Here is a 26,712-nt window from a genome sequence, read left to right on the forward strand (position 1 = left end):
CGAGAATTTGATACATGGGCCAAGAAAAAAGAGCTATTTTGGAAAGCCCAATGGGAGGTTGATTTATATAGATTCGGGGATAAAGCAGGAAAAATTTTAGCCAGAGGAAAGAGGCCACATACGGCCATAACTTCTCTGAAAAAGACTGATGGTACTTTAGAATCTACTCCAAGGGGGATAAACAACCTACTAGGTAAATACTATTCTGATTTATACAAAGACGATCTAGGGCCTAAAGAGGGAGGGGAGGACTGGTTGAAAAAAGTAAAATTACCAATCTTAGCAGAAGGAGAACTGGAGGAGCTAAATAGAGAAATAACCCAAGAAGAGGTCCTTGAAACGATAAAAAACTTGGGTCCCCATAAGGCTCCGGGTCCTGATGGTTTCACTGGGGAATATTATAAAGCGCTTAAGGATAAAATTGCCACCTGCATGGTTCCTTACTTTAATAACATCTTGAGAGGTGAACGCTTATCTGATCAAACCAATATGGCTTATATTAAACTTTTACCGAAAGGGGAGAAGGATGCAACCGATCCTTCCAGTTATAGACCCATTTCACTAATCAATCAGGATCTCAAGATTCTGTCCAAGATTATGGCAGACCGGCTGGCACGAATCATGCCACGGCTTATCGGGAGCCAACAATCTGGATTTATAAAGGGTAGGTCGGCAGTGGGCAATATTAGGAAGACCATTTTGATCCTGGACAAGGTGAGAGGGGGGGAGTTATCCAGGGACCACTCACCGGCGTTACTATTGCTGGATGCCGAAAAAGGGTTCGACAATGTAAGTTGGGCATGGCTCGATTTGGTTTTGGATGCCTTTGGCTTTTTCGCATCGTTTAGGATTTTTCTGAAGACATTGTACCTCAACCCACGAGCAAAGGTGAACACCCCAGGCTTTCTGTCCGCAGCCTTTCCCCTAGAGAAGGGAACTCGTCAGGGGTGTCCCTTGTCTCCTCTGCTTTTCACTCTGGCATTTGAACCTCTTTCTCGATTCCTTAATGATGGCGAGGCATTTGAGGGAATACGAGTAGGGCAAAGATTTGTCCGATCTGCTTTATTTGCTGATGACGTATTTCTATTTTTAAATAGACCAGGAAGAGACATGGGCAATTTGCTTACACAGCTTGAAATTTACGGCTCCTTCTCGGGCTTTAAACTAAACAAATCTAAATGTGAGCTGCTTAGCCTGGGAGAGTCAAGCCGTAACTTACATCATGAGAAATTGGTTGATCAGTTAGGTGGTATTAAAGTTAGACGTGACCACATAAAATATCTAGGGGTTTATCTGGGGAGGTCTGCAAATGCTGTATATTCCCTCAACTTTAGTCCGTTGATTGTCAAGATAGAGAAAGAGTTGGAAGGGTGGAAAAACATCCCTCTGTCTCTGATGGGGAGGTGTCATCTGATAAAGATGATTAGTTTTGCGAGACTGCTGTACCCACTGCAGACGATCCCTCTTCTCCTTCGATTTTCAGATATCAAAAGGCTCAATGTAGCATTCACGAAATTCTTATGGAGAGGGAAGAGAGCAAGAATAAAAATTGATACTCTGACGCTTCCCAGGGATAGGGGGGGATTGGGACTCCCGGATATCAGGGGTTATAATTTAGCTTGTCTTTCCCGACATGTGCTAGATTGGCTAAAAAAATCTAGTAAACATTCTAATTATGAAGATGAGGCAGAACTATGTAGGCCATGGGATCCGGTTAGTCTCCTACACGCCTCTTGGTCTGATATCCCACAGCCTTTGAAAAACTCTTTGATATACAGGGACACAGCGTTATGCTGGAAGGCGGTCTGAAAGAAACTTAAGTTGGCTTGGAGGGTCTCGAAATATTTGAATCCCTGGGCTCATATCAGTTTTAAATTGGGAAGGGAAAACATTCTATTCAAGGAGTGGAGAGTGGGGGGCATTCAGAGGTTGGGTGACCTGCTACATGTGTCTGAGAAAAGGTGGTTCCACGGGGCGGAAGTGCTTGAGAAGTATGGCCTATCAGCCATGCAGTTGATGCAATATGGACAATTACAGTTCCATGTTTTAAACCAGCTGAAAGACGTCTCGAAGGAATGCGTCACGAATGTATGGGATTCGCTGGTCAACACAGATCTGTCAGTTATAAACATCTCTTACTTATACAAGCGACTGAAGGACATATTCTCATCTGAAGGCTCAGATAAAAGATTTAAGGGTTGGGAGAGACTGATTCAAACGGATGATCTGGAGGACAAAATACTTAAAGGTTGGAAATTGATGAGAAAGTATATTCCTAATGAAAAGTGGAGGGACATGCAATTCCGTATCATTTATAGAGCGATATATGGCTTTACCATCCCACCAACACCACAAGCACCTGATAGGTTACAAAGCTGCCCTAAATGTAACACCCCTAAGACTAATATGATACATGGCCTGTGGTCTTGTGCAATTATTCAAGGTTTTTGGAGACGGGTTATTATGGCTACACGAGATATTTATAATAATGACATAGGTCACGATCCCTTGACTTGGCTATTATACTTCCCAGTAGACAAATTGTGGAAGGGAAAAAAAGCTAGATTTTTACATGTTATAGCTATGTCGGCTAAGAGACTTATTTTAAGGGACTGGTTGAGTGGGTCTTGCCCCAAGTTCTCAGACTTAATATCTTTGCTGAAAGACAACATGGCGACTGAGAGGATGGAAGCTGAGAGAAACAAAGATACCTTGACAGAAAAAAATTTTAAGACTTGGAGAGCCTTTATAAGTTTGCATCTGTCCCCAGACGAGCTGGTTCGTACGGTCCTTCCATTTAAAAATTCCACCTGGTATTTACTAGAAGATCTGAATGCCACTTTGGGGATATTAAAAATATAGATAAAAATTTATAGATATATAAAAATTAGAGATACAGAAGTGTTATCTTTCAAGTCATTACTAGATTCATTTGTTATACATGATTGATGGCTGTATGGCATTTTGTGAATGTATATATTTATTTTGGGGGCTTATGTTTGACTTTGATTTTGAGTTCTTATTTTGTGCTCTTATGATGCTATTTTGTTATTTTGCTGTTCTGTGCCATTGATAAACCTCAATAAAAATGATTTTGGAAAATAAATTTGCAAAAATTTCTACATTTCTGTTTTTTTCAGACAAGATGGGGTGCAGAGTGTACTTTAATAAGAAAAAAAATGAACTTTTTAGAATTTACCAAATGGCTGCAATGAAACAAAGAGTGAAAAATTTAAAGGGGTCTGAATACTTTCCATACCCACTGTATAGGGATAAATAAAAATACCAATGATCATACAAAGATTCACTCACAGACAACAGAGAGGAACACCGGGTAGAAAAGGTAGGGAAACTAAATAGGAGAGGATGAGGATTTGCACACAGCCGAAACACATAGCAACAGTCAATGATAAACACTCCACACGCCTCTATCAACAACCAACACCTCCGCTCCTCACCAGGCAGTACAAGACTCAATACTGGCAATCCAGATTGCCAGAGGCGAGTATATATAGGAGACGGGAGTGACCAATACTGAACAGCCCAGATCATCCAAGCAGGGAGACTTCAGAGACTCTAAGCTGAATAGTTTAACCCCTGCCATTTAATATGAAGGAGCAGTGCTTCTGATCAGTGCAGGAGTATGTGAAATCAGATGCTGTGTTCTTCTGGCCCCTCTCTGTTGCGGTAAACTTGTGACACCTGCAGCTGGGCGCATGTGGCACGGCGATGTAACATTATAGCCCATTAAGCAGCCTATGACTTACGAGAGCTTGTGGCCGAGCAGGGAGCCACGAGCTCTCTGCTCCGCCAATTTTTAACCTTGCCTTCCTTTTAAAAACACAGATTCAATTAAAAGCAGGGTTTGCCCAGGTATCCAGACGGGACCCTCTTTCCCTCCACAGTTGCAGGGAATGGAACCACCATCATTGCCTCCTCCGGCCATTCATTGTTTAGCAATGGGAGCCCCACCGATCAGCAAGTTATTACCTATTTTAAGAAAAAGGCAATTCATAACATAAAAGCAAACCAAAAAGCGAAAATATTTAAAAAAAACAAAAACTAACGTTTATCAATGACAATTATGAACTTGTAGATTTTAGTTAAATAAGGACAAAAACCACAGAAGCTGGTGCGATAAGGACATTGTGTGACACCAAACTGACCTTTGTTTGAAACCAGAGATTTGTATAATAGTTGTATTAAATTTATACAATTGAGGTCAAAAAGCCCCTTAAATAACAGCAGCCGTATCGGATTGTTTTAGGTTTGCCACAGTGAAATTCCCCTAGTGACACAGAATCTGATCAGCAAAACATGTGGCCACAGAAACCTCTTTTCCGCATTGTCCTGACAGTGAACAGTCATCGAGTACATTCTAGCTGTGTCATGTGTTGCTGCATCTCATTTGATACTTTCCCTATTTTGCAGTGTAAGTTATGTAGCTTTTAGGCACCTTCAGCAAAATCTACTGGTGCCTTGTAAAAGTTTTTAACTGCAGATTTGCCTGAATAACAAAGTAACATTTAGACTCAAATCAGTGAAGTCCTGTTTCTTGTTGTAGTTGGCTTCTTTTCAAACCTTGCTTCTAATTGCAAAAACAGTATTTTTGTCTTTGGCTATGTTCACACATCATGGTTTTTTCAGCATTTTTTTTATGCAAATTTTCAGCTGCGTTTTACAGTACCAGCAAAGTCTCTGAGATTCCAGAAATCTCATGCACACATCATGTTTTGTTTTTTTTTTGTTCAGGATTTTGTGCTTTCCATGTTTTTTTGCAAAATAGAGCATGTCACTTCTTTTAGCATTTTTTCAACCATTGGAAGTAATGGGTGGTGAAAAAAACCGCAGGTGTCAAGTTTTTAAGCGTTTTTTTCAGTGTTTTTTTGTGCCAAAACCAGGACTTTATGTACATGCATGTAAGAGACAAAAAGACAGTGAAAAAAAAATGCACCAAAAAATAAGCAAAAACGCAAGAAAAATCCTGAACAACCTCCTGGCAAGAGATCGGGTTTTGCTGCAAAAAAAAAAAAAATGCTGAAAAAAACATGATGTGTGAATATAGCCTAAGTTAAAAAGTTTTTTTTTTGTTTTTTTTTCAAAAGCACAGCATTTTTTTCTACTTATTTTGTTTTTTTTTTCATGCTTTAGAAAAAAAATAATTATACAAGTGAATCAGAATGAAAAAAAACATCATCCCAAAAATACTTTTTTAAAATATGAACTGATTGCAACTCATTGATTTTTTTAAGCATTTAAAAGGGGTGTTCTCAAGTTTAAAAGTTAATTTTCCAATCGCTGGGGATCTGACTGATGCCGAGAACCAGGGCTAAATGGAGCAGAGGTCGATCAAGTGCTTTACCGCTCCATTGATTGTTAGTGGGAGCGGAGGAGATTGCTAGGAGCTGCACTCGGCTGATCTTTGGCGCTTTAACTAGAATGATTGGAGCAGCAGAGCGTATGATCGACCTCTGCTTCTGTCATGTTGGTAAGTGCCATTCTACTCACTGCGTGCACCGCTCTGCTTCTCCCAGTGTCAGATCATCTCTCTGAGCTGCCTCGTGCAGGGCTTCTCTAAGCACCAATTCCCGGGATCAGTGGGGGCCATAGTGGTAGGACCCCCAGTGATGGGGAAGTTATTCCATATTCTTTAGGGTAGAAGAGAACTTTCAAACTTGAGAACACTACTTTAAGTACAGATTTTTTTTATCTTGCTTAACATTGCAAACATTTTCCACAGCATCTTACAAACATTGTCACCACTCACTGTACCCAGAGGAAACCCACGCAAACACGGGGAGAACATGCAAACTCCATGCGGAGCTGAGATTGTTCCGTCTGTATTTTTATTGCAAACTATCATTCTCATAATATAAAATTTCCAGCTCATTATTCAGGTTTTATCAACAGATTTATTTTACTTTGATTTCACCCCCAAACATGTAGTTATTGCAAATACAAATCTATCCTTACCTTTGGCTAAACAGTCCATTCCGCCATTACTAAGAAATAGACATATGAATCAATAAGCAAATGAGGCTGAAGTGCTCTGGGTGTGACAAAGCACTTCCCAAGCGTCTTTCTCTCCAGCACTTCAGCCTCATTTGAATATTGATTCCTGTTGACAATTTTTCGGGAATGGATTCAATCTAGTTATGGATCTACTTGTCTTTGCATGAGCCACATGCACGAATAAACAATTTGGGATTTAGAATCAAGCTGGCAGATTACTTTAAATAAGTACTCAACCTCTTCAGGCTATTTCTCTTTGCTTCAGTTATGTCTTTAAAGGCTCGTTTTTATGGGCGGATAATCAGCAAGCAATTGTTCATAACAACAATAATTACAAATTATCACTTGACCACATGTATGCGATTTGCACGCTTGTGGTCTCATACCGACTAGTCTGATATGGCTTCTCTCAATTCACTTCTATTGAGAGAAGCCAAATGGGTCTAGTCAGCATGTGACCACAAGTGTGCAAATCACATACGTGTGGTAGAGTGATCATGGGGAATGAGCATTCTTATGAACACTTGTGTGCTGATTATCGGCCCAGGAAATGGACATTTAAATCCATCACTGCAGCCTGCTCACATGGGGAATACTAGTGAATCGTGACAGTGTGCACACCACGTGCTATCACAATCTGGAAGTCTGACAGTGACTTCCAAGCCTGGACAACCTCTTCAACTCTGTCTCCTCACACATATCCTGATTGACAGCTCCTCCATGTCCCTCTTACCTGCTGCTGCTGACATTTCTCACTGCGCAGTACAATCTCCAGTTGTTGGACAGGAGGAGTGGGCTGAGGTTTATTACACTTGGACTCATGAAGTTTTTTACTCTAGCTGGACTAGATGCTAATTTTGTACAGCCTTTTTTTTTTTTTTTTTTTTTTTTATACAGATTTTCTAACCTCCATTTAATTATGTATGCATTTTATATTATGAAATCTGCTGACAAATCCATTTTAAGTAAGGTTCACACTACCATATTCTCTTGGTCTTATTGCAGCCCCAATTGTGAGCCCCAACTAGCAATGGCATGTGACCCCAACTAGTGTACAATGCTGTTAGTTTGGGTCATGAAATCCCCAGTCTGGACAGAAAGTTTAACTGTAATATGGTCAGGAAAATGACGCTGTGTGAATTGGCCCTTTTGGTAGCGTTTTAACCCTTCCTTCCCCCATTCCAAAAGAAATTAAAAATAAAAAATGCTCCGCACACGGTGTGAATATTTATGCAACTTTTTCAGTTTTTTTCTTTTTAAAAAATATATATATATATTTTTTAATAATGCATGAGCCGCAGCCGGTCCATGTATTGTGGTCCGTAGTTTGACCGTGATTCATGGACGTCTAAATTTGCCTTCAGGTTGTTTTGACACTGATTTTTTTTCTTGCTGATTGGAGAATTGGAGAGTTTCTGCTCCTATACATTCAATACTTTTGGTTTTGTTTTTTAACTGGTCGTAATTTTTGGAATTTTGGCTAAAAAAAACTCATTGTGAATACACCCATAAGTTGGGTCACACGACTGTTTTTCCTTTCATCCAAGAAATTCAGTCCAATTATGCTAATTACACTTTGATCTGAGAGGTTGATCAGAAGGTGATCAGGGTGTGATCGGAGGAGGAGGAAAAAAAAAGTTTCTCCACCTTCTCCATTCGTCTGTCCGTGATGACATCTGAGTGCGGTCCGATGTTTTCCACGGCCGAGTCCAATCCGATGCAAGCCATGCATGCTGCAATTATTTTCCTTGGTCCAAGGAAATAATCGGACATGTCCACGGATGGCCTCATTGAATAACATGGGGACGACGGATAGCACTCGTCCAAGTTATACGGCCCTTAAAGGGCTTTTCCAGGCTTTCCATATGGATTACCTACTCTTAGGATAGGTAATATCTTTGGGGGTCTGACACCTGGCACTGCCACCCATAAGCTGTTTTCTTCTCCAACAGTGGTCTACGGAACTGCTGCTCAGCTCTGTTCATTGTTTCCATCTGTCCAAAGGTGTCAGAGGTGTCAGGCCTCCACCAATCTGATATTGAGGACTTATCCTAAAATCCCCTATACACATTAGATGGCTGACGGTTAATTGCTCAGCTGGCAGCCATCACGGCCCTTTCCTCTATAAACAGTAGCTCTCATTCAGCCGATATCTTCTGTTGTCTCTATGAGAAAGATGCCGATAGGCTTGTCTGCCTGCAGCTTATCTCCAAAATTGGACATGCCCTATCGACATCTCCCCCCTATAATCAGTACCCGGCACCCCCATGTAGAGTGAAGGCCGAAAACATCAATATTGTTGGGTGCGGCGGACATCCGTCTACTGTGTATGGGAGGCTGGAGCATCGATCATCAGTATAATAAGTCTGGATAACTTCTTAATCTTGGACTCCTTTTTTGAGTGCACACAGACACGCGTATATTACACGACGAGTGGCACCGATAGACAATCATCTGACTGACATAGACTGTCTGCTTCCTGCCACCCAGCAGACATGACCTATTTTTATATTTCCCTCCTGCCACCTTAGATACTTTCACCCTAAAATATTGTTAGGTGGTTTCCCACTCTCCACTTAAGGTTAACGTTGTGCTTCTTTGCCCCCTTTGTAGCTAAATATTCAAATACTGCAAAAAAAAAACTCTGCACCCTTCTTCCTTTTTTTTTTTTTAAGTCGAACAATTGTTATATTGGAAGACAAAATGTATCAACTACACGGTAGGATTTAAAAACTATGGCAAGTTACAAAAGAGTCAACTATACCTTGCTTCTGGGAGAAATGTAAGTAGTAACAAGAAGAGATCAAAAGAAAGTGTAATCAACAATAGAAGGGGAAGAAAGGGGAACAAGAAGAAGGGAATGCCAAGGATTGTGTACTTGTACATGGTGACATCAGAAAGTTCTTTCAGCCTCCAACTAAGTTTAAAAGCCCGCTGAGCCTCCAAACCAAATTCAAGGGAGGCAGGTAAAGAATGAAGACAGTGTTGTGTCATGTAAGGCGTTTAGGAGATATCCATATTCTTCGCATGGTCAATCGAAGAGTCATGTGTAAGTGGTGTAAAATGCCTTTTTAAGGGTGGTGTCACAGGTTTACTGCGACAGAGAGGGGCCAGAAGACCACAGCGTCTGATTTCATGTACTCCTGCACTGATCAGAAGCACTTCTCCTTCATATTAAATGGTGCAGGTTTCTTTCAACAGGGCAGGGGTTAATCTGTTCAGCATGGAGTCTCTGTAGCTTCCCAGCTTGGATGATCTCAGCTGTTCAGTATTGGCCATACCCCTCTCCTATATATACTCGCCTCTGGCAATCTGAATTGTCAGTGTTAAGTCTTGTACTGCCTGGTGAGGAGCGGAGGTGTTGGTTGTTGGTAGAGGCGTGTGGAGTGTTTATCATTGACTGTTGATAGGTGTTTTGGCTGTGTGGAATTCCTCCTCCTCTCCTATTTAGTTTTCCTACATTTTCTCCCTGGTGTTCCCCTCTATTGTCTGTGAGTGCATATTTGTATGACTGGTATATTCATTTATCCCTGTACAGCCCTCCTTGTTTGTCTGGTTTGTGTATATACATACACTATTCCTCCCAATTTCCATGAGTGGGGGAGGGGACAGATATGGGGCTGACTCAGCAATTCAGCAAGGTACGTGGCCCCAGCATCTTCACCATCAGAGGTAATCTGGAGAGCAGGGGTAACTAGGGAGCCCATCACGTTAGGGACAGGGAAACGTGACACATGGCAATGAAGCGTGAGATCCTAAACAGAAAAGCCAGAAGTAGAGAATTTTGGGTACATGTTGAACACATGGGGTTATCAAGGGAAATGAATTATTTAGATGCATTGTAGGGCAGCTCAACACTCTCTTTGCTTCCCTCTGTTATCCCAAGAGCGCCTTGAAGCGTGCAGGAGGTTGGTGAGCAGAAGAGAGGAATTCCAGGCAGCCCTATCCTCTTTTAGATAGCCACTGGCCTCACCTCTTGTGTCTGACACTACAGCGTGGCTAATATTGGCATTATAGTGCCATGCATTTGGCCAACAGTATGCACATGGTACTGCTAGCAACAAAAGTGTCATCTGTTAAAAAATGCCAATGTCCAGAGTCACCAAGTCATAAGTGGACTTTTTTTGGTGTTTTTTCTTGCTCTGCATGTTTTTTTTTGTGGGTGATTTGTTCAATTTCATGCTCTCAGGGCCCTTTAATGGTTTTGGATGTCAACTTTTTTTTAATTTAGCATGCCAATATTGATAAGTGTAAAGAGATCCCTGAGCACCCTGCCATTTAACGTCCAATCAGTAATGCAGAGTCTCCATTCATATTTGCATAGACATTGCAGTTGGCTATGGGGTGTCCTACTCTTTCGACCTTGCAAAAGGAAGACTAGATGTAAGGCCGTGTTCACACGAGGCATTCCCATTACCATTTCATTAATTGCCAAAAAAAAAAAAAATCATCGTCATGTAAATTTAGAGGAAAAAATCTGCAATTAATAAGTAAGGAAATCTACATGAGTTGTATGCTGCTTTTGCTGCAGAATTACAGAGAACTCCACAGTGAAAATCCACAGCATTAATTGAAATGACATGGATGTAAAATTTGCACTGAGAGCATATTTTTTTTTATACAACACGGAAATAAGATTTGTTACTTTCTCATCCACTTAGCTGGTACTCTGAATAATCTGCAAATTTATCTGCTCTTTGTGAACATAACCTAAATAACCCGAATGCAAAACTGCAATCAGAGCTGCATTTTCTGGCTTTAAGTAATTGATGATGTCCTTAATCATCTTTACAAAAGGACTAATAAGGAATAAATTATTAGAAATGTAATCAAATAAAAAAAAAAAGAACAATTCTTACCGAACCCTTTTCATACTAAAAATGTGAACCCTTTTAATGTTAAAGGCTGCTTTTGTGTACTGGGAGTTACTCATCCTGAAATTATTTACATTATAAGTTTTAATCTTTCTTGCATGTGTTACTCACCGGTCCTGGCTTTCTTACCTTCTCCTATGGCCGGCTCCTTCTGTACTAGTCCTTAGTAGAGATAAGAAAATCAATTGGCATAACTCTGGTTCAGTACCAACGTCAGTAATTCCATGGCTACCGGATGGGAGAACTGGCAGCCACCTCCTAACTGCCGGCATCCCGAGCGCCTCTTATGATTAGTAGGCCCGACACGGCACAATGCAACAAAGAAGTAGTGCCGGACCTACAAATTAGTAGAGGTGCCGGTAGGAGATAGTTCACAGGGCTCCTGTCTGGCCACTGCGGACTACTGAGATGGCCGCTGGACAAGGGTCCTCTGAATCAATTTGCTCATCGCTGATAAACCTACTAGCACCTCAGATGCCATCATCCAAGGTCTTTTACAGCTGGCTCAGGCAGCTACATGAAGCCTGAATATTGAGGTGGTATAGCACTCTGCTACCATGGGTTTGTCTGAAGCTATACCACACTTCCATCTTGTTTCGGCTTTTTTCAGGTGTCTGATTATCAGCTACTGCAGTCTGCTATCCTGTAACCAGCTATTATTACAAAGTTCAGTCCTGCTGCTTCTGGTGTTGTTCAGACCTTCAATTCTGCGGCAAGAAGGTACCTGATGACAAATTAGACTTCTGGCGTTGTTCACACTTTCAACTCTGCTCCAACAATATACCTAACAACAACTGTTCTTCTTCTCGTGCTGTTCAGACCTTCAATTCTGCGGCAAGAAGGTACCTGATAACAAATTCGTCTTTACCACTTCTGGCGTTGTTCACACTTTCAACTCTGCTCCAACAGTATAACTGACAACGACTTCCTCTGTTCTTCTGATCTTGCTTGCAACTGGTTGCTAAGTTTTTCGGTCTATTCCAAATTAGTGAACAAATCATTCCGGTCACTTTCGGTTTGAAAACTGTCTCCTGCTTTGAAAATTCCCAATGCTCTTCGTGTCTCTTTGCTTCTTTCTTGGTTCTTAATGAATTAACCTCTTCTGTCAAGTCTGTTCCTCCTGATATGGAGTATGAGGTTAACCAAATTCTGGACTGTTAGAAGGTCCTGGGGTATTTATACTACTTGATTGACTCGAAGGCATAAGGTCCTGAAGAAAGATGCTGGGTTTCTAAAAAAAAAAAATAAGGACATTAATGCTTTAACTTTACGAGTGGTAATCTGTCAGCAGATTTTTGCTATGTAATCCGAGGACAGCATGAGGTTGGGGTTAAAATTCTGAATTCAATGATGTGTTGTTTACTTATACTGAAGATTTTATCACTAGGACATTATCATTGCTGTGACTAGCTGCTCTGCATGACACTCGTTTGACTCCGCCCCCTCCTGTGATAAGCAGCTCATTGACAATAAACAATGTACATACAGGGCCTGGTGTGGGCGGGGTTAGCTTTCTCAGCTCTGCTACATTCTCCACCTAAAAACTCTGATAGTTTACTGGATGCAAAGGTTCGGACACAAAGTGATACATCATTGGATTCAGGGTCTCTTTGCCTACATCATGCTGCTCTCAAATGAGGTAGAAAAAACCTGGTGACAGATTCCCTTTAAGAAGTTTCATGCCAAGCATCCTCTCTCTTCTTTGACAGACCTTTCTGTAACAGGCCCTAAAACTGCGTAGGTGCACTGTTACTTTCCTACCACGTCTCCAGCACCGTGCTTTGCTCCCATCCATTATGGCCTGCTCCCTCTGTGCCAGTTCGTGCTGGGTTATAGTTAGTACCGTTGGAAAAGAGACACATGTCCAAATTCAACTGAGAGATGAAAGTTGATCAATTGAATGGGGTAGAGGTACAACCATATTGCATGCCCCAGTCGGCCCTAATAGAGCTCATTTTTCCATCCTGATCCCGAATATTGATCATCAGGATCAACAATCCGAACAAAAATGTTACACATGAACATAATTATTTCTGATATTTTCTTATAAAAAGAAAACATGTAAGCCTTTCTTGAAGCCATCAATAGTTCACGTTGCAATCAGTTCCTGATGTTGGCAGTTCCACAGAATAATCGTTCTTATGGTAAAAGGCTTGTCTCCTCTGGAGATTGAACTTTTTTTTTCTCCAGCCAGAGGGAATGCCCTTTTTGTTTTGTTTTTTGAAGGGTTTACACATAAACAGCTTTTAACCATATTTTTTTGTTAATCATGTCCCCCTCAGGTGACTCTTCTCAAGACTAAATACATTTTAATCTATTAATTTAACTTAAAACCAAGATCCTCCATGCACCTGATCAGCTTTGTGGATCTTCTTCGTACTTGTTCTAACTCCAGGGCATCCAATCTGTGAACTGCTGCTTAGCACTGGACTTAATATTCCAAATGAGAATGCCCTAACGCTTTGTACAGTGGTAGTTCACACCTTCAACTCTGCTGCAAGAAGGTATCTGATAACAAACTCGTCAATGCTACTCCTAGTGCAGTTCATACTTTCAACTTGGCTGTAAAAAGTACCTGATAGTGAACTCTTCTCTATTTTCATGATGCTGTTGAATTTTCAACTCTCGTGTCAAGTTTTTAGCAACCAACTCATCCCAGCTATTCTGGTGCTGCCTTATATTCTGCTATGCGGTTCCAGTGCAGTCCTCACATTTGTCTCTGCTGCATTTAGTGCTTCCTTAAACCATCGGTCAGCCTACATATCGAGCTGTACTGGTGATCACTGTTTCATGTCCCTTATTGCAAGTCCAAATCCGCTGCACCATCACCACTGGTCCGTGCTGCAACCCAGATCTACAGCTAAGAATATCCACCTCACCAGATGAGCTCCTACTAGAGGTCAGCTATTCATCTGTAAACTTTTGTTTTAGTGGGCATCATGCCATACTTCATTCCTCTTCTAGGAGGAGCTGGCCTGTAACTAGTGTTTTTGTCAGAGGACCCTTTTGATGAAACGGGATTGTCCAAACTTCTAAGGCTCGTGAACATAATCTGTGCAGAAGGTTATCCAGGCCTTTTGGGACTAAAAACATGTTCTCCTCTGCGTTATAACAGATCCTCCTGCTGATGTTCTCAGCTACTTCAAGGCATTGACGTCATTTGTGGTATCTCGGTGATCACTTCCTCTTTGCTTCATTCTGAGACTTATCTGCCAGCTTCAGAACAAAGTAATCGTATGACTCGAGTTCTGCTCGGGTGAAACCCTCCAATATTCCCAGGCTTTAGACTTTTATTTGAATATTTCAGATGAAATATCTCAACATCAAACAGATTTGTGTTTCGAAAGTATTTATTGAAAAGAAAGAATGACGGATTTGTACAATACAGGTGCGAAATGAATCCGCTCTCATTCGGAAGACCGACAGCAAAATACAATAAGTATTAAGCATGATAACTAGAGATGAGCGGATCCCTTCGTGCAACCTTGGTCAAGGGTCTAGGTCCGTCCTCCTTGGCCGTGGACAGGAGTTGTGCGAGGTTCCTTACCCTACCGTATTATTCGTGCCTGCTACAGCGTGAACTAGGAGGCCTGTCAATTTCTTTTTTTGTTAATGCGCGTTACCTGCACCCTAGGGCGCCAACGGTTAAAGCCCGTAGCGATATGCATACATGTATATTTTTATCGTAGGTGGACTAATAGCGCGCTAGTATTACCCTCATGACCATGGGCCGCCTCCTACATTATTGTACCTCAATAAACAATACAGTCTACTAGTAACCTTGATCGCATGTGCTCCAATGTGCCTATAGGCGCTGGGACAAGCTGTAATAGTTGGATATATGTACATATATACATTTATATGTACTGCCATTTAGCACCTACCGTACGAGGTCCAGACTGTCAGCTGTATTGGGGTAAAAGATTGGAATGCATTAAGGGGCCTGAAATACCTAAAAGCCCAAGAGCTTGCCATGGTTTATATGGTGTTTACCTGTAGCAATAGTGCTAATCTGTAGGTATATACCTTTTTTTTTCTGATGACCGATTCTCTTTATATGTTCTTTTATCAGAAAAGTATACAGCCTACGTTCATGTACCACCAAGGACAACATCTGCAAGGAGTTTGGATGTTCTCCCCATGTTTTTGTGGGTTTCCTTGGGGGGTCTCCGGATTCCTTTCCCAGTGAAAAGACATACTGATAGGGAATGTACATGGTGAGTCCCAATGGGGACAGTGATAATTTCTGTAAAGCGCTGCGGAATATGTTGGCATTATATAAGTAAGCAGTATACAACATAATGGGAAACAGCACTATAAGATCAATCCAACTTGGCATCCAATAATAGTAGGCAAAAACTGGAACAGAGCACTCCTCCAAAAATCCAGTTAAAAATGGTTTATTGCTTCCAAAACACGTGGTTTTATAGAAGAGGTGAAATGTTACGGTCTATGTTTCACATTTTGGAAGCAATAAACTTTTTTTATTGGATTTTTTCGAGTGCTGACCTGTTCCATCTTTTGCCGCAAACATCATAAATAGAGTTTGTGTGAATCGACTCGCACGTCCAATTCCATCGGCCACAACAGTGGTCTGTGGATTCTGGAAAGGGAGAGAGAGTACCGCCTCCTACTTGATGGCGTCTGCGGCTCTTCCTTTGATTAGCCAGCCTGGCATGGCATCCATGTGCATCATGCTGCAACAATAATGTCGCGTCAGTCTGGCTAATCAAAAGAAGAACCGCGGACGCCACCCGGTAAGGGGTGGCTCCCCTCTGATTTCAGCAGCCGCAGACCAATGTCCTGGCCGATGGAATGGGACGTGTGAATTAATTCGCATCAACTCTAATATATACAAGCTTATCTTTGAAGTGCCATAGGTTTGGTACATGTTGCATTGATAATGTGGGACTGGAGAAATGAAAAAAAAGAAAATTTTGCCTATTTCTGAGATAGAGGAGATGAAGTACCATAAGTGGTGATATAATAGTTTAGAATGACAGTCATTGAGTTGGGTAAATTTGTTCACTCCCCATCAACAACACATCTTTATCCATTCCTGGAAGGCAAAATTGATGTTGCTGATAATATGTCAGATTGCAACATCAAACCGATTTGTAGGCGTTTACATGAAAAAATGATCCAAATGGTCTGACACAGTGATGGGAACGGTTTTTGAATCCCAAGATGAGTCCATCACCATCTGATCACTGCTGGAGGTCGAGGTAAAACCTGGTTGTAGCTGATCCATAAGGTAAGGCAAACAATGTATCTGCACTGAAATAACACGCTCTGGCCTATACATTGTTATAGTGTGTGATACTTGTTCCCCCTGCAACAACAGAATTGCAAACTTTGAGGTTCTTCTCACTTCTACTTTAACTTTCAGATGGCGATCTTCACATTTGAAGTGCGCATCATTTTCAAATAAGGGACTGTAAAGTGTTATGTAAGAAATGTTGTGGGCAGCCATCATTCTGTCTGTGTACACAAAGTACTGTAGGGCGAGACCACTCTGACATTCTAGGTCTTTGCAGAGGAAATCCTGTCGAGGTTTTCTTTTTTTTTTTTTCTACTAATTGCCCAACATAATTTTACTGTAAAACTGTCTTCCCGACCTCGCAACAGCTTTTGTTTATTGATGTGTACAAAGGGGACTGGATGGCAGTCTGTGCGCGATAGCTAAGGCAGAGACATTCTCTGTGTATGGATCAGTTGTGATAGAGAAGGAGGTAGGCTTAGCGAGTGCACTGGCAAGTTCTACAGCCGGGCTCCTTCAGAATCATAGAATGTTGGAGTTGGAGGGGATCTCCAGGGTCCTCGTGTCCAACCCCCTGCTCAATGCAGGATTCACTAAACCATCTCAGACAAATGTCTGTCCAGCCTCTGTGTGAAGACTTCCATTGAAGGAGAACTCACCACCTCTCGTGGCCGCCTGTTCCACTCATTGATCACCTCTTAAAGGGAATCAGTAGGCGTTCACTCTCCAAACTATTTATATGCCCACCCTCACCCTCGCAGAGACAAGTCAGGCCATACCTTTACCTAGCCAGTCCATTCCGGTCACTGAGAAATTTTGGTTTAAATCAATATGCAAACAAGACTTAAGTGCTCTTTGCCATATGAAAGCATTTCCCAAGCCTTTGTCACTCCCAAGCTCTATTTGCCACCTAGCACTGCCTTCTCCTGCTGGACTGACAGCTCACGGCTTCATTCAAAGGAGCTGTCAGGAGAAGGTGATGGGGAATAGAACTGGAGTGACAGAGGCTTCAGATCTACCATAGCTCTTCAGCCTCATTTGCATATCAATTCAAACCCTGATTTCTCAGTAACTGAGGAATGGACTGGCCATGTAAAGGTATTGCTGGACTTGTCTTTGCAAGAGCTCCATTATTATTATTATTATTATTATTTATATAGCGCCATTGATTCCATGGTGCTGTGCATAAGTAGGGGTTACATACCAAATACAGATATCACTTACAGTAAACAAACTAACATTGATAGACAGGTACAGAGGGAAGAGGACCCTGGCCTTGTGGGTTTACATTCTACAGGACGGTACATGCGCACATACAGTTGAAACCAGAAGTTTACATACACTATATAAAAATACACATACGCATGTTTTTCTCAATATCTGACTTGAAATCAGAGTAAACCTTTCCCGTTTTAGGTCAATTAGGATTACCATCATTTATAATATTTGCCAAATGCCAGAATAATGAGAGCGAGGGAATGTTTTAAGGCATTTTTATTACTTACTGCAAGTGATTACTGAGTGATTCCAGAATTTTTTCCCTCTGCTTGGTCTGAAAAAAATTACCCTTACTGAGTACCACATTTTTAATCTTGATTTATTTTAGTGTTTCTTAAAGCCTTAAAGTTGCCATTTGAAATGACTTTAGTTTTGTGCCATTGTGACGCTCACAGCCCTCCCTGGGAGATGGGGGTACTCTGAGCCGGGTCAGATGTTTGGGGGGTTGCCCAGAGCCGTCACATAAAAGATTTAATGGGCTTTCAGGGTTTGGTGTTAATCGAGTGGATGTATTGACTACGCCACCTGTGGTTTCTGGTGATTCGCCACCAGCGCTGCGGCAGTCCTCTGAGGCGGGATGTAGTGGCAGCAGAAGATGGTACTACTCCCCACAGGCGAAGCAGGGCCTCAGGGCAGAGAAGACGGATCAGGGGAGTAGTAGTAGGAGATGTGGTGCGTTGTAGTGCGGTGCCGCGTTGCAATAAGGAACCGGAGGCATTAGATGCAGTCTTCCAAGCTTTACTCACAATGTTAGGTGTCAGCTGCAAGGCTTCTCCTTGCTCCTCACGGCGCGCTGCGGCCACCAGGAAGGGGTTCGGCACACTCCGGGTAGTTCGGGTGCATGAATCAGGACCCCCGCACCAGAGTGTTCCTAGACTTTCCACTAGGTTCTTTCCTGTCCGTGTGTGGTACGTGTACTAAGGCCGGGTCTCCCTCTGGACTATGCACAGAATAAGAGTACGGGTGGCGACTCCGCTCCGTCCGTTACCCAATGGGATCCACTGAGCCTCCGGGCTTCTCCAGCTAAGACTTGAAGTGACAGAGTCAGATATCGGGGGCCGGTACCCCTTTTGCAGCAGGAATCCCTCTGACTAGGCCAGAATAGTGAGGACAGGTGGCGTATGCTGCTCCGTCTGCATCCCCCTGGGATCCTTTTGCCTGTGGAGCTTGTCTCCTCTGCTCCCCTCCAGGCCTTCTTGGGTAGGGACCTTGACCGGGTAGGGACCTTGACCGGGTAGAGACAGCCGTTAACTCTAGCCCGCTCCTCGCCTCAAGGCCAGAGGACGATGACCTTGTATCCTCAATCAGCTGCAGGTTCACACAGAAAGTCATGTTCAGTGATGAAGATCACAATCAAAGACCATAAGCCCAAGATGGCCGTTTATTAAATATGAGTTTTGTGGTGTGACCTCTAAGTGCGTCCTCCACCCTCACCTACTACATGGTTCCCCCTATCTTTTGGTTCCCCCCATCTCCTCTTATTCCGGCTGGGGCAGCACTATGGTGCCTTAAAGCCCCCCCTCAGGACAGGAGTGGTGTAGTGTTGAATGGATGGCTGAGTCCTGAGAGGTGCTCCATCCTTACCTCGGAGAGGAGATACCACACCTCGGTCTGAGGTGCAGTACCCCTGTGGCAACTGAACCCTCAGGGGCGTCACACCATGTCTGTGATCTGCTCTTTTTTCAACAACATTAAACAACTGAATGAACATCCTCCGAGCCTGGTGATTCCATAATTTTTGTCAGGGGTTGTATCAATATTGTAGCTTATGTTTGTTCACCCTACGAGCTGTGCATAAATGTATATCCACATAATCAACAATCGTATCATTATCAATGGCCATATCCTTTGTAGAGAACTAGCTATACACGCTGGTCACATATACAATAGTGGAGATGTAGGAATTACGGTATATGTGCAGTCCAAAAATGTCATCTTAATCCATAGAAAATACCATGGAAGATCTAAGCAAATGGGACGCTGAGACACGTTTCACCGCCAGGCCTTGAGACGGGATAGTCAAGGAGTCTGAAGTCAAAGCCAGGAGGATACGTCATAAACTGAGGGAAGAGGCAAAGACGTAGTCAGGTAACGTACCATAGATCAGAATACCAGGAGGAAAGCAGATCAGAGCAGATGGGGGTTAAACAGACGGATGGTCAGACTCAGAACAAGGTCCACGGTCAGGCAACAGAAGATCAATAAACAGAACTCAAGGCACAGAGAACAAACCACACACACTAGCTGAATGTACGTGTGGCAGAGATCTGGGGGAAACAGCTCAGTTAAGTAGCCTGGCAATCAACTGGAATAATGAACACCTGAAGATAGCCAGCGCCTCCCAGTCTCAGATTGGACAGCCGAGCTGTCAGTCACCACACTGACAGCTATTGCACGCCCCTGTAGCAGATTGGATGGTCAAGCTGTCAATCACAGTACTGACAGCTCCAGCACGCCCCTGTACAAGATTGGAAGACTGAGCTGTCAGTAACTGCATCCCAGACACAGTGAGGGGTGGGACCATGACAAAATGGCTCCCAGACACCTTGCTGTTTATCCTGGGGAAGGAAACTATGGAAGACCAGCTAAAAATAATCCCAACATACAGCATTTACTGACCGCAAATTACAGACAATTGTTACCCATTATGCATTTCTTTTTTAACATAAAAAAGAACGAAACCAGAGCGAGTGTTGTCTGAACTGAATCCCTGACCCTGACAGTGCGGGAGCTCAGCGAGCGTGCACAGGAATTATCACTATCAGTGCACTCTCATCCTTCTCTTCTGTCTGCAGCGGTCGCTCACTACACATCTGACAGACGGGAACGAGGGATGAGAGCGCGCGCTTGCAGGGCCAGAGCGTCCGTTCAGGCAGTGCTCGCTCTCTGGGTCAATCATCATAAGGGGAGGTGTGTGGCATAGTGATTGACAGGACAGAATAGGCTTAGAGCCCTTGGCCACGCTGAGGATGGACCCAAACTTGCTCATTTATAGAAAAAATAAACTACGTTTTCTAAACACTTACAAATTAAAATTATACTGTAGGGATTATTTTTATAAGGCTGAATGCTCTATATAACTATATAGATAGTTTATATCTCGCTTTGAGTGTGACAAATTCCCTTTAATATGTGTCTGTCAGTCCATCCTTGCATGTTGATAGTCCTATTGTATAGATTCTCTGCAGATTCTGACTTAAAGGGGTTGTCGGTGGACAATTTTTTTTCTTACCTAAATGCATGCAATTGGGGCAAAAATTATTTTTGTAATTGGGTTTCATAAACAATTTTGCAACGTTCGCTTCTTATAGCCGCCATATTACACTGTCTATTACTGGTGCAGAATGAGATATCGGGGTCGGACACATTATCTTCATTTTATCAGATGTGCTGGGGACTTGATTCTGTGGCACTTACTATTATATTGGTATAGCAGGTTCTCCTCCTGCTCTTGTTCCTGCCGCCATCCTCACAGACTGCACAGCTCACCTGTCCATACAATGGCCGCTTGTGAAGGAGCAGTGACCAGACCTGTCCATCAGTGCCCTCCAATAAAAAAGCAGCTTTCTCATGTGAGCTTTTCAATTGGAGGAGATTGATGGGCAGGTCTGGTCACTGCCCCTTCACGAGCGGCCATTGTATGGACAGGAGAGAGTAAAGAAGTAACGCCCCTCATACACATTAAACTTATATCACTGATATTGACGAGTTTGACCAACACTCTAATAAGTATGGGAGCCCCGGACAATTCATTATCAGGCGAGAAAATGATCCAGCATATCATATTTCAGATTGCCAATCTTTTTGCTCTTTTGGCTCTCTCGCAGAGTAGTCCTGAGCATCGATCGGCCGACATCCATCTTGTGTATGGCAGGCTTAAGGGTTTGTTTACACAGGGTGACTGCCGATCGCCTGTTTACACGGGCCAACCTTGACCGCCGATCACCTGTTTACACGGGCCAACCATGACCGCCGATCACCTGTTTACATGGGCCAACCATGATCGCCGATCACCTGTTTACACGGGCCAACCATGACCGCCGATCACCTGTTTACATGGGCCAGCTATGAGCGCCGATCACCTGTTTACACAGGCCATCCACTCTTGAGATGCGCACAGAATTATCTGTAATAGATCGCACAGTGCACACAGGCTGCCATTGTCCTCTGCAGCTTGAGTCCTGTTTACACAGGATGATGTGCTGCTGAGGACTATGATCTTTTGTGCAGCACAAAAGATCATTTCACCCGACAAATGAGTGTTTTGTTTAACAGGTGATCAGCAGCCTATTTTGCCTGTTTGATTATTGGGAAGCGAGTCTTCCTAGGAACGCTTGTTTAAATTCAGCATGAATGTTTTCATGCAATATGAATATTTTGAGACTGACAGATCTTTTTAGAAGTTTTTATTTTTCCTCCATAAAGGAGCATCATCTTGACAATACTTTTGTGTCTGACTTTCTCTAGTCTGTCCTTAGTGTCAGATTCTGTGAGAAATGGGGTCCTAAGGAAAGGTGTTCCACAATGATTATTGTATCCATGTATTTACTGAAGTGCAATGTCAGGAGCGCTGGCGAGTCCTCTCTTATTAGACCTTTTTATTCTTGTCCTCGTTTTCTTATGTTTTCCAGCTCCTGTCCGTAGTGTCTTGCCTGGCAGCGAGGGGCAAAAGGATCCTGGTGCTCGGTAGGAAGCACATGTTAATCAACTCCAAGAAATGGTTAAAAGAGGACATTCGGCGTTTGCAGGAATGCGCTGATTGTTTTTTCTTGGACAACATGTGAGTAGGGTTTTATTTGCCTTATACTGATTATAACTTCCTCGGCCATTTAGCCCCATTAAAGCGGTTTTCCAGGCTGAAATGAAAAGTCTGCAGTCCATCTACAGTGCTGGCCAAAAGTATTGGCACCCCTGCAATTCTGTCAGATAATACTCAGTTTCTTCCTGAAAATGATTGCAATCACAAAGTCTTTGGTCTTATTCTCTTCATTTAATTTGCTTGCAAGGAAAAAACACAAAAGAGAATGAAGCAAAAATGAAATCATTGATCATTTCACACAAAACTCCAAAAATGGGCCGGACAAAAGTATTGGCACCCTCAGCCTAATACTTGGTTGCACAACCTTTAGCCAAAATAACTGCGAACAACCGCTTCCGGTAACCATCAATGAGTTTCTTACAATGCTCTGCTGGAATTGTAGACCATTCTTCTTTGGCAAACTGCTCCAGGTCCCTGATATTTGAAGGGTGCCTTCTCCAAACTGCCATTTTGAGATCTCTCCACAGGTGTTCTATGGGATTCAGGTTTGCACTCATTGCTGGCCACCTTAGAAGTCTCCAGTGCTTTCTCTAAAACCATTTTATAGTGCATTTGGAAGTGTGTTTTGGGTCATTGTCCTGCTGGAAGACCCATGACCTCTGAGGGAGACCCAGCTTTCTCACACTGGGCCCTACATTATGCTGCAAAATGTGTTGGTAGTCTTCAGACTTCATAATGCCATGCACACGGTCAAGCAGTCCAGTGCCAGAGGCAGCAAAGCAACCCCAAAACATCAGGGAACCTCCGCCATGTTTGACTGTAGGGACCGTGTTCTTTTCTTTGAATGCCTCTTTTTTTTCCTGTACACTCTATGTTGATGCTTTTTTCCAAAAAGCTCTACTTTTGTCTCATCTGACCAGAGAACATTCTTCCAAAACGTTTTAGGCTTTCTCAGGTAAGTTTTGGTAAACTCCAGCCTGGCTTTTTTATGTCTCGGGGTAAGAAGTGGGGTCTTCCTGGGTATCCTACCATACAGTCCCTTTTCATTCAGACGCCGACGGATAGTACGGGTTGACACTGTTGTACCCTCAGACTGCAGGGCAGCTTGAACTTGTTTGGATGTTAGTCGAGGTTCTTTATCCACCATCCGCACAATCTTGCGTTGAAATCTCTCGTCAATTTTTCTTTTCCGTCCACATCTAGGGAGGTTAGCCACAGTGCCATGGGCTTTAAACTTCTTGATGACACTGCGCACGGAAGACACAGGAACATTCAGGTCTTTGGAGATGGACTTGTAGCCTTGAGATTGCTCATGCTTCCTCACAATTTAGTTTCTCAAGTCCTCAGACAGTTCTTTGGTCTTCTTTCTTTTCTTCATGCTCAATGTGGTACACACAAGGACACAGGACAGAGGTTGAGTCAACTTTAATCCATGTTAACTGGCTGCAAGTGTGATTTAGTTATTGCCAACACCTGTTAGGTGCCACGGGTAAGTTACAGGTGCTGGTAATTACACGAATTAGAGAAGCATCACAGGATTTTTCAAACAGTGCCAATACTTTTGTCCACCCCCTTTTTTAGGTTTGGCGTGGAATTATATCCAATTTGGCTTTAGGACAATTATTTTTGTGTTTTTTCATTGAAGACAAATTAAATGAAGATAATTATACCAAAGAATTTGTGATTGCAATCATTTTCAGGAAGAAACTGAGTATTATCTGACAGAATTGCAGGGGTGCCAATACTTTTGGCCACCACTGTATGTGACTGCAGACTGCCGAATTGTGACAATATACAATGCGCCCGCTATCATGATTCCTCTATATTCCTGTCATGTGATTTATATACTTGCTGTCACCTGCAGACTATTCTTATTCCACTGCTCTCATTAGAAAAGAATTGAGAGAAGCGCAGGCGACTAGTATGCATGTGATCGTAGGTATACGAATCACATTCAGGTGGTCACGTAACCGCCCACCCCCATGAGGAATATGTCCACTGTCACAATTCGGCAGTCTGCAGCTGCATATATCGTAGAGTGACTGCAGAATTTTCAATTCATTTTCAATTTGTGCAATTTACTGTCACCATTTATTGTACTTATTACCCTTTGAACTAAAAATGTTCTTATACTGCACGCACCTGTTCAAGGACAGGCAACAGGGTGCTAATCAGCCACTTGTAATTTGCTTATTATGACATGTTCTGTATAAGACTATGTTCACATGATGCATACAATACACACTGTTTTGTCACATTTTTGCAGCGTTATGTGCATTTTTCACCCATTCATTTGAATGGGTAAAAATCACTGCAAAAAAAGCTGAAATAATTCACATTGTGCTCCTTGGCAAAAATGCATCATAGTTCAAAATACGCACAATATAAAAAAAATCCGCAGCATGTGCATGAGATTTCGGAAATCTCATTGATTATGCTGTACTGTGGATTTTACCCACCAAGTACGAAAAAAAGGCCACGTGTGAACAAACCCTAATTTGACCTAATATTGCTTGCTGTGTAAGTGTCATATTTGTTGCCTCCATGCAGATCACTAGATGACCCTTTCCTACTTTACGCCTGTCTAAGCTCTGGTAGTCACTGTTGCTTTATTACCGGCGATCTTCTCCGGGACCACAAAGCATGTCTGCCTGACACCGAAACGCAACGTCTCTTCTTCAAGTGGCAGCGGGGACACCAGTTGGTCCTTCCCTTCTACTCCACAGGGAACGTTCATTTACGGGTAAAAATAACTTACAATTGTTCTCTTTTTTTTATATGGGGTTATCCTGTTTTGCGCAATTTACTGACAATCGTAACATTTCCAAATGATACTTTTTTTTTTGCTTTCGTTCCATTTTTGCATTTTGACAACATTTCCAATATTTGTTAACCCAAAGCTTTTTTTGTGCAACTTTTAAGCCGTACATAGCAGATCCCAACTCTACAACATTGACGTGTCAGCAGACCTTCCTTACATAGCCAGTAAAATGTATTCTTACAACAGGAAACCCTTTTAACATCTGAGTAAATGTGACAATTAGTTTAAAAAAATGGTTCTTTAACTCTTTTTCTTGTTCCCGCAGCCAATCCTGACTTATGATACCATCCTGCAGAATACACAAACTTCTTGGCACATCCCATACGATGAAATGGGGGTAAAGAGAACAGCCTATGAGGTGCCCAAGACTTGGCTGTGTATGAAAAAGTTATCCTAGCAGTCCTGACCGATCCGTGATCGTGTGATCTGAGTTTTATTTTGTGCGGATTTATTGTGCAACTTTGTGTTATGCTGAATTAAATCTTATTGAATCTTACATTATGACTTTTCTTTCTGCTTAAAGAGATTGTACACCTTTTTTTTTTTTTTTTTTTTTTTAAAAAAAAAAAAAAAAACCTTTTTGTGAGGATGGTACCCAACAATAGGCTCATTACTGAGTGTCCCATTATTGGGACCCCACTGATGAGTTGTAATCAGTGGGGAAACCCAACAACAAATGTTCCTTTTTCCCCCAGCACAATATGTACAGTTGAAACCAGAAGTTTACATACATTATATAAAAATACACATATGCATGTTTTTCTCAATATTTGACATGAAATCAGAATAAACCTTTCCCGTTTTAGGTCAATTATGATTACCATAATTTTTTATATTTGCCAAATGCCCGAATAATGAGAGAGAGAGAATGTTTTAAGGAATTTTTATTACTTACTGCAAAGTCAAAAGTTTACATACACTAAGATTACTATGCCTTTAAACAATTCTGGACTGCCCATATGATGATGTCATGTGTTTGGAAGCTTCTGATAGGTTTTTTGGCCACATCTGAGTTAATTATAGACACACCTGTGGATGTATTTTAATACACACCTGAAATACACTGCTTCTTTGTGTAGCATCATGGGAAAGTCTAAAGAAATCAGCCAAGATATCAGGAAGAGAATCGTGGACTTGCACAAGTCTGGCTCATCCTTGGGTACAATTTCCAGATACCTGAAGGTGCCTCGTTCATCTGTACAAACAATTATATGCAAGTGCAAACAAGATGGGAATGCCCAGCCATAATACTGCTAAGGAAGGAGACGGGTTCTGTGTCCCAGAGATGAACGTGCTTTGGTCCGACATGTGCATATCAACCCAAGGACAAAAGCAAAAGACCTTGTGAAGATGATGGCGGAAGCTGGTAAGATTGTGTCAATAACCACAGTGAAACGAGTACTGTACCAACATTGGCTGAAAGGCAACTCTGACAGGAAGAAGCCATTACTCCAAAAGAAACATAAAAAAGCCAGATTCTTGTTTGCAAATGAGAAAGAAAAGGAAAAAAAAAGCGCGCTATTTGAAGGACCAGTGAAAATTGGAAACGGCCGAGAGGCCACTCATCTACTGGAGTTGTGCACCCTGGCACAACCCCGGTAACTGTCAGAGGGTGGGGGGAGAGAGCGAATCTCACTGCGTGGTGCAGGTCGGTGTGCACGCCACGTGCCGTGCGCTGCGGACCGCTGGTTGTGCTCACCGCTTCCGG

At 42.4% G+C, this 26,712-nt stretch overlaps 1 protein-coding gene across 1 annotated transcript in view; it reads left to right on the forward strand.

Annotated features, from left to right (window-relative positions):
- Positions 1 to 25,500, forward strand: part of PRORP (protein only RNase P catalytic subunit) — a 90,652-nt gene extending 65,152 nt beyond the window's left edge. Inside the window, 3 exon segments of the mRNA XM_073637550.1 lie at positions 22,056 to 22,204; positions 24,734 to 24,926; positions 25,270 to 25,500. Of these exon segments, the coding sequence (XP_073493651.1) occupies positions 22,056 to 22,204; positions 24,734 to 24,926; positions 25,270 to 25,401 (474 nt within the window). The 3' untranslated portion in view covers positions 25,402 to 25,500.
- Positions 25,501 to 26,712: the final 1,212 nt, after the last annotated feature.

The sequence above is a fragment of the Phyllobates terribilis genome, unplaced genomic scaffold (genome assembly GCF_046119375.1).
Source record: "Phyllobates terribilis strain yellow unplaced genomic scaffold, ASM4611937v1 Scaffold_7__3_contigs__length_470593459, whole genome shotgun sequence".
Lineage (NCBI taxonomy): Eukaryota > Metazoa > Chordata > Amphibia > Anura > Dendrobatidae > Phyllobates > Phyllobates terribilis.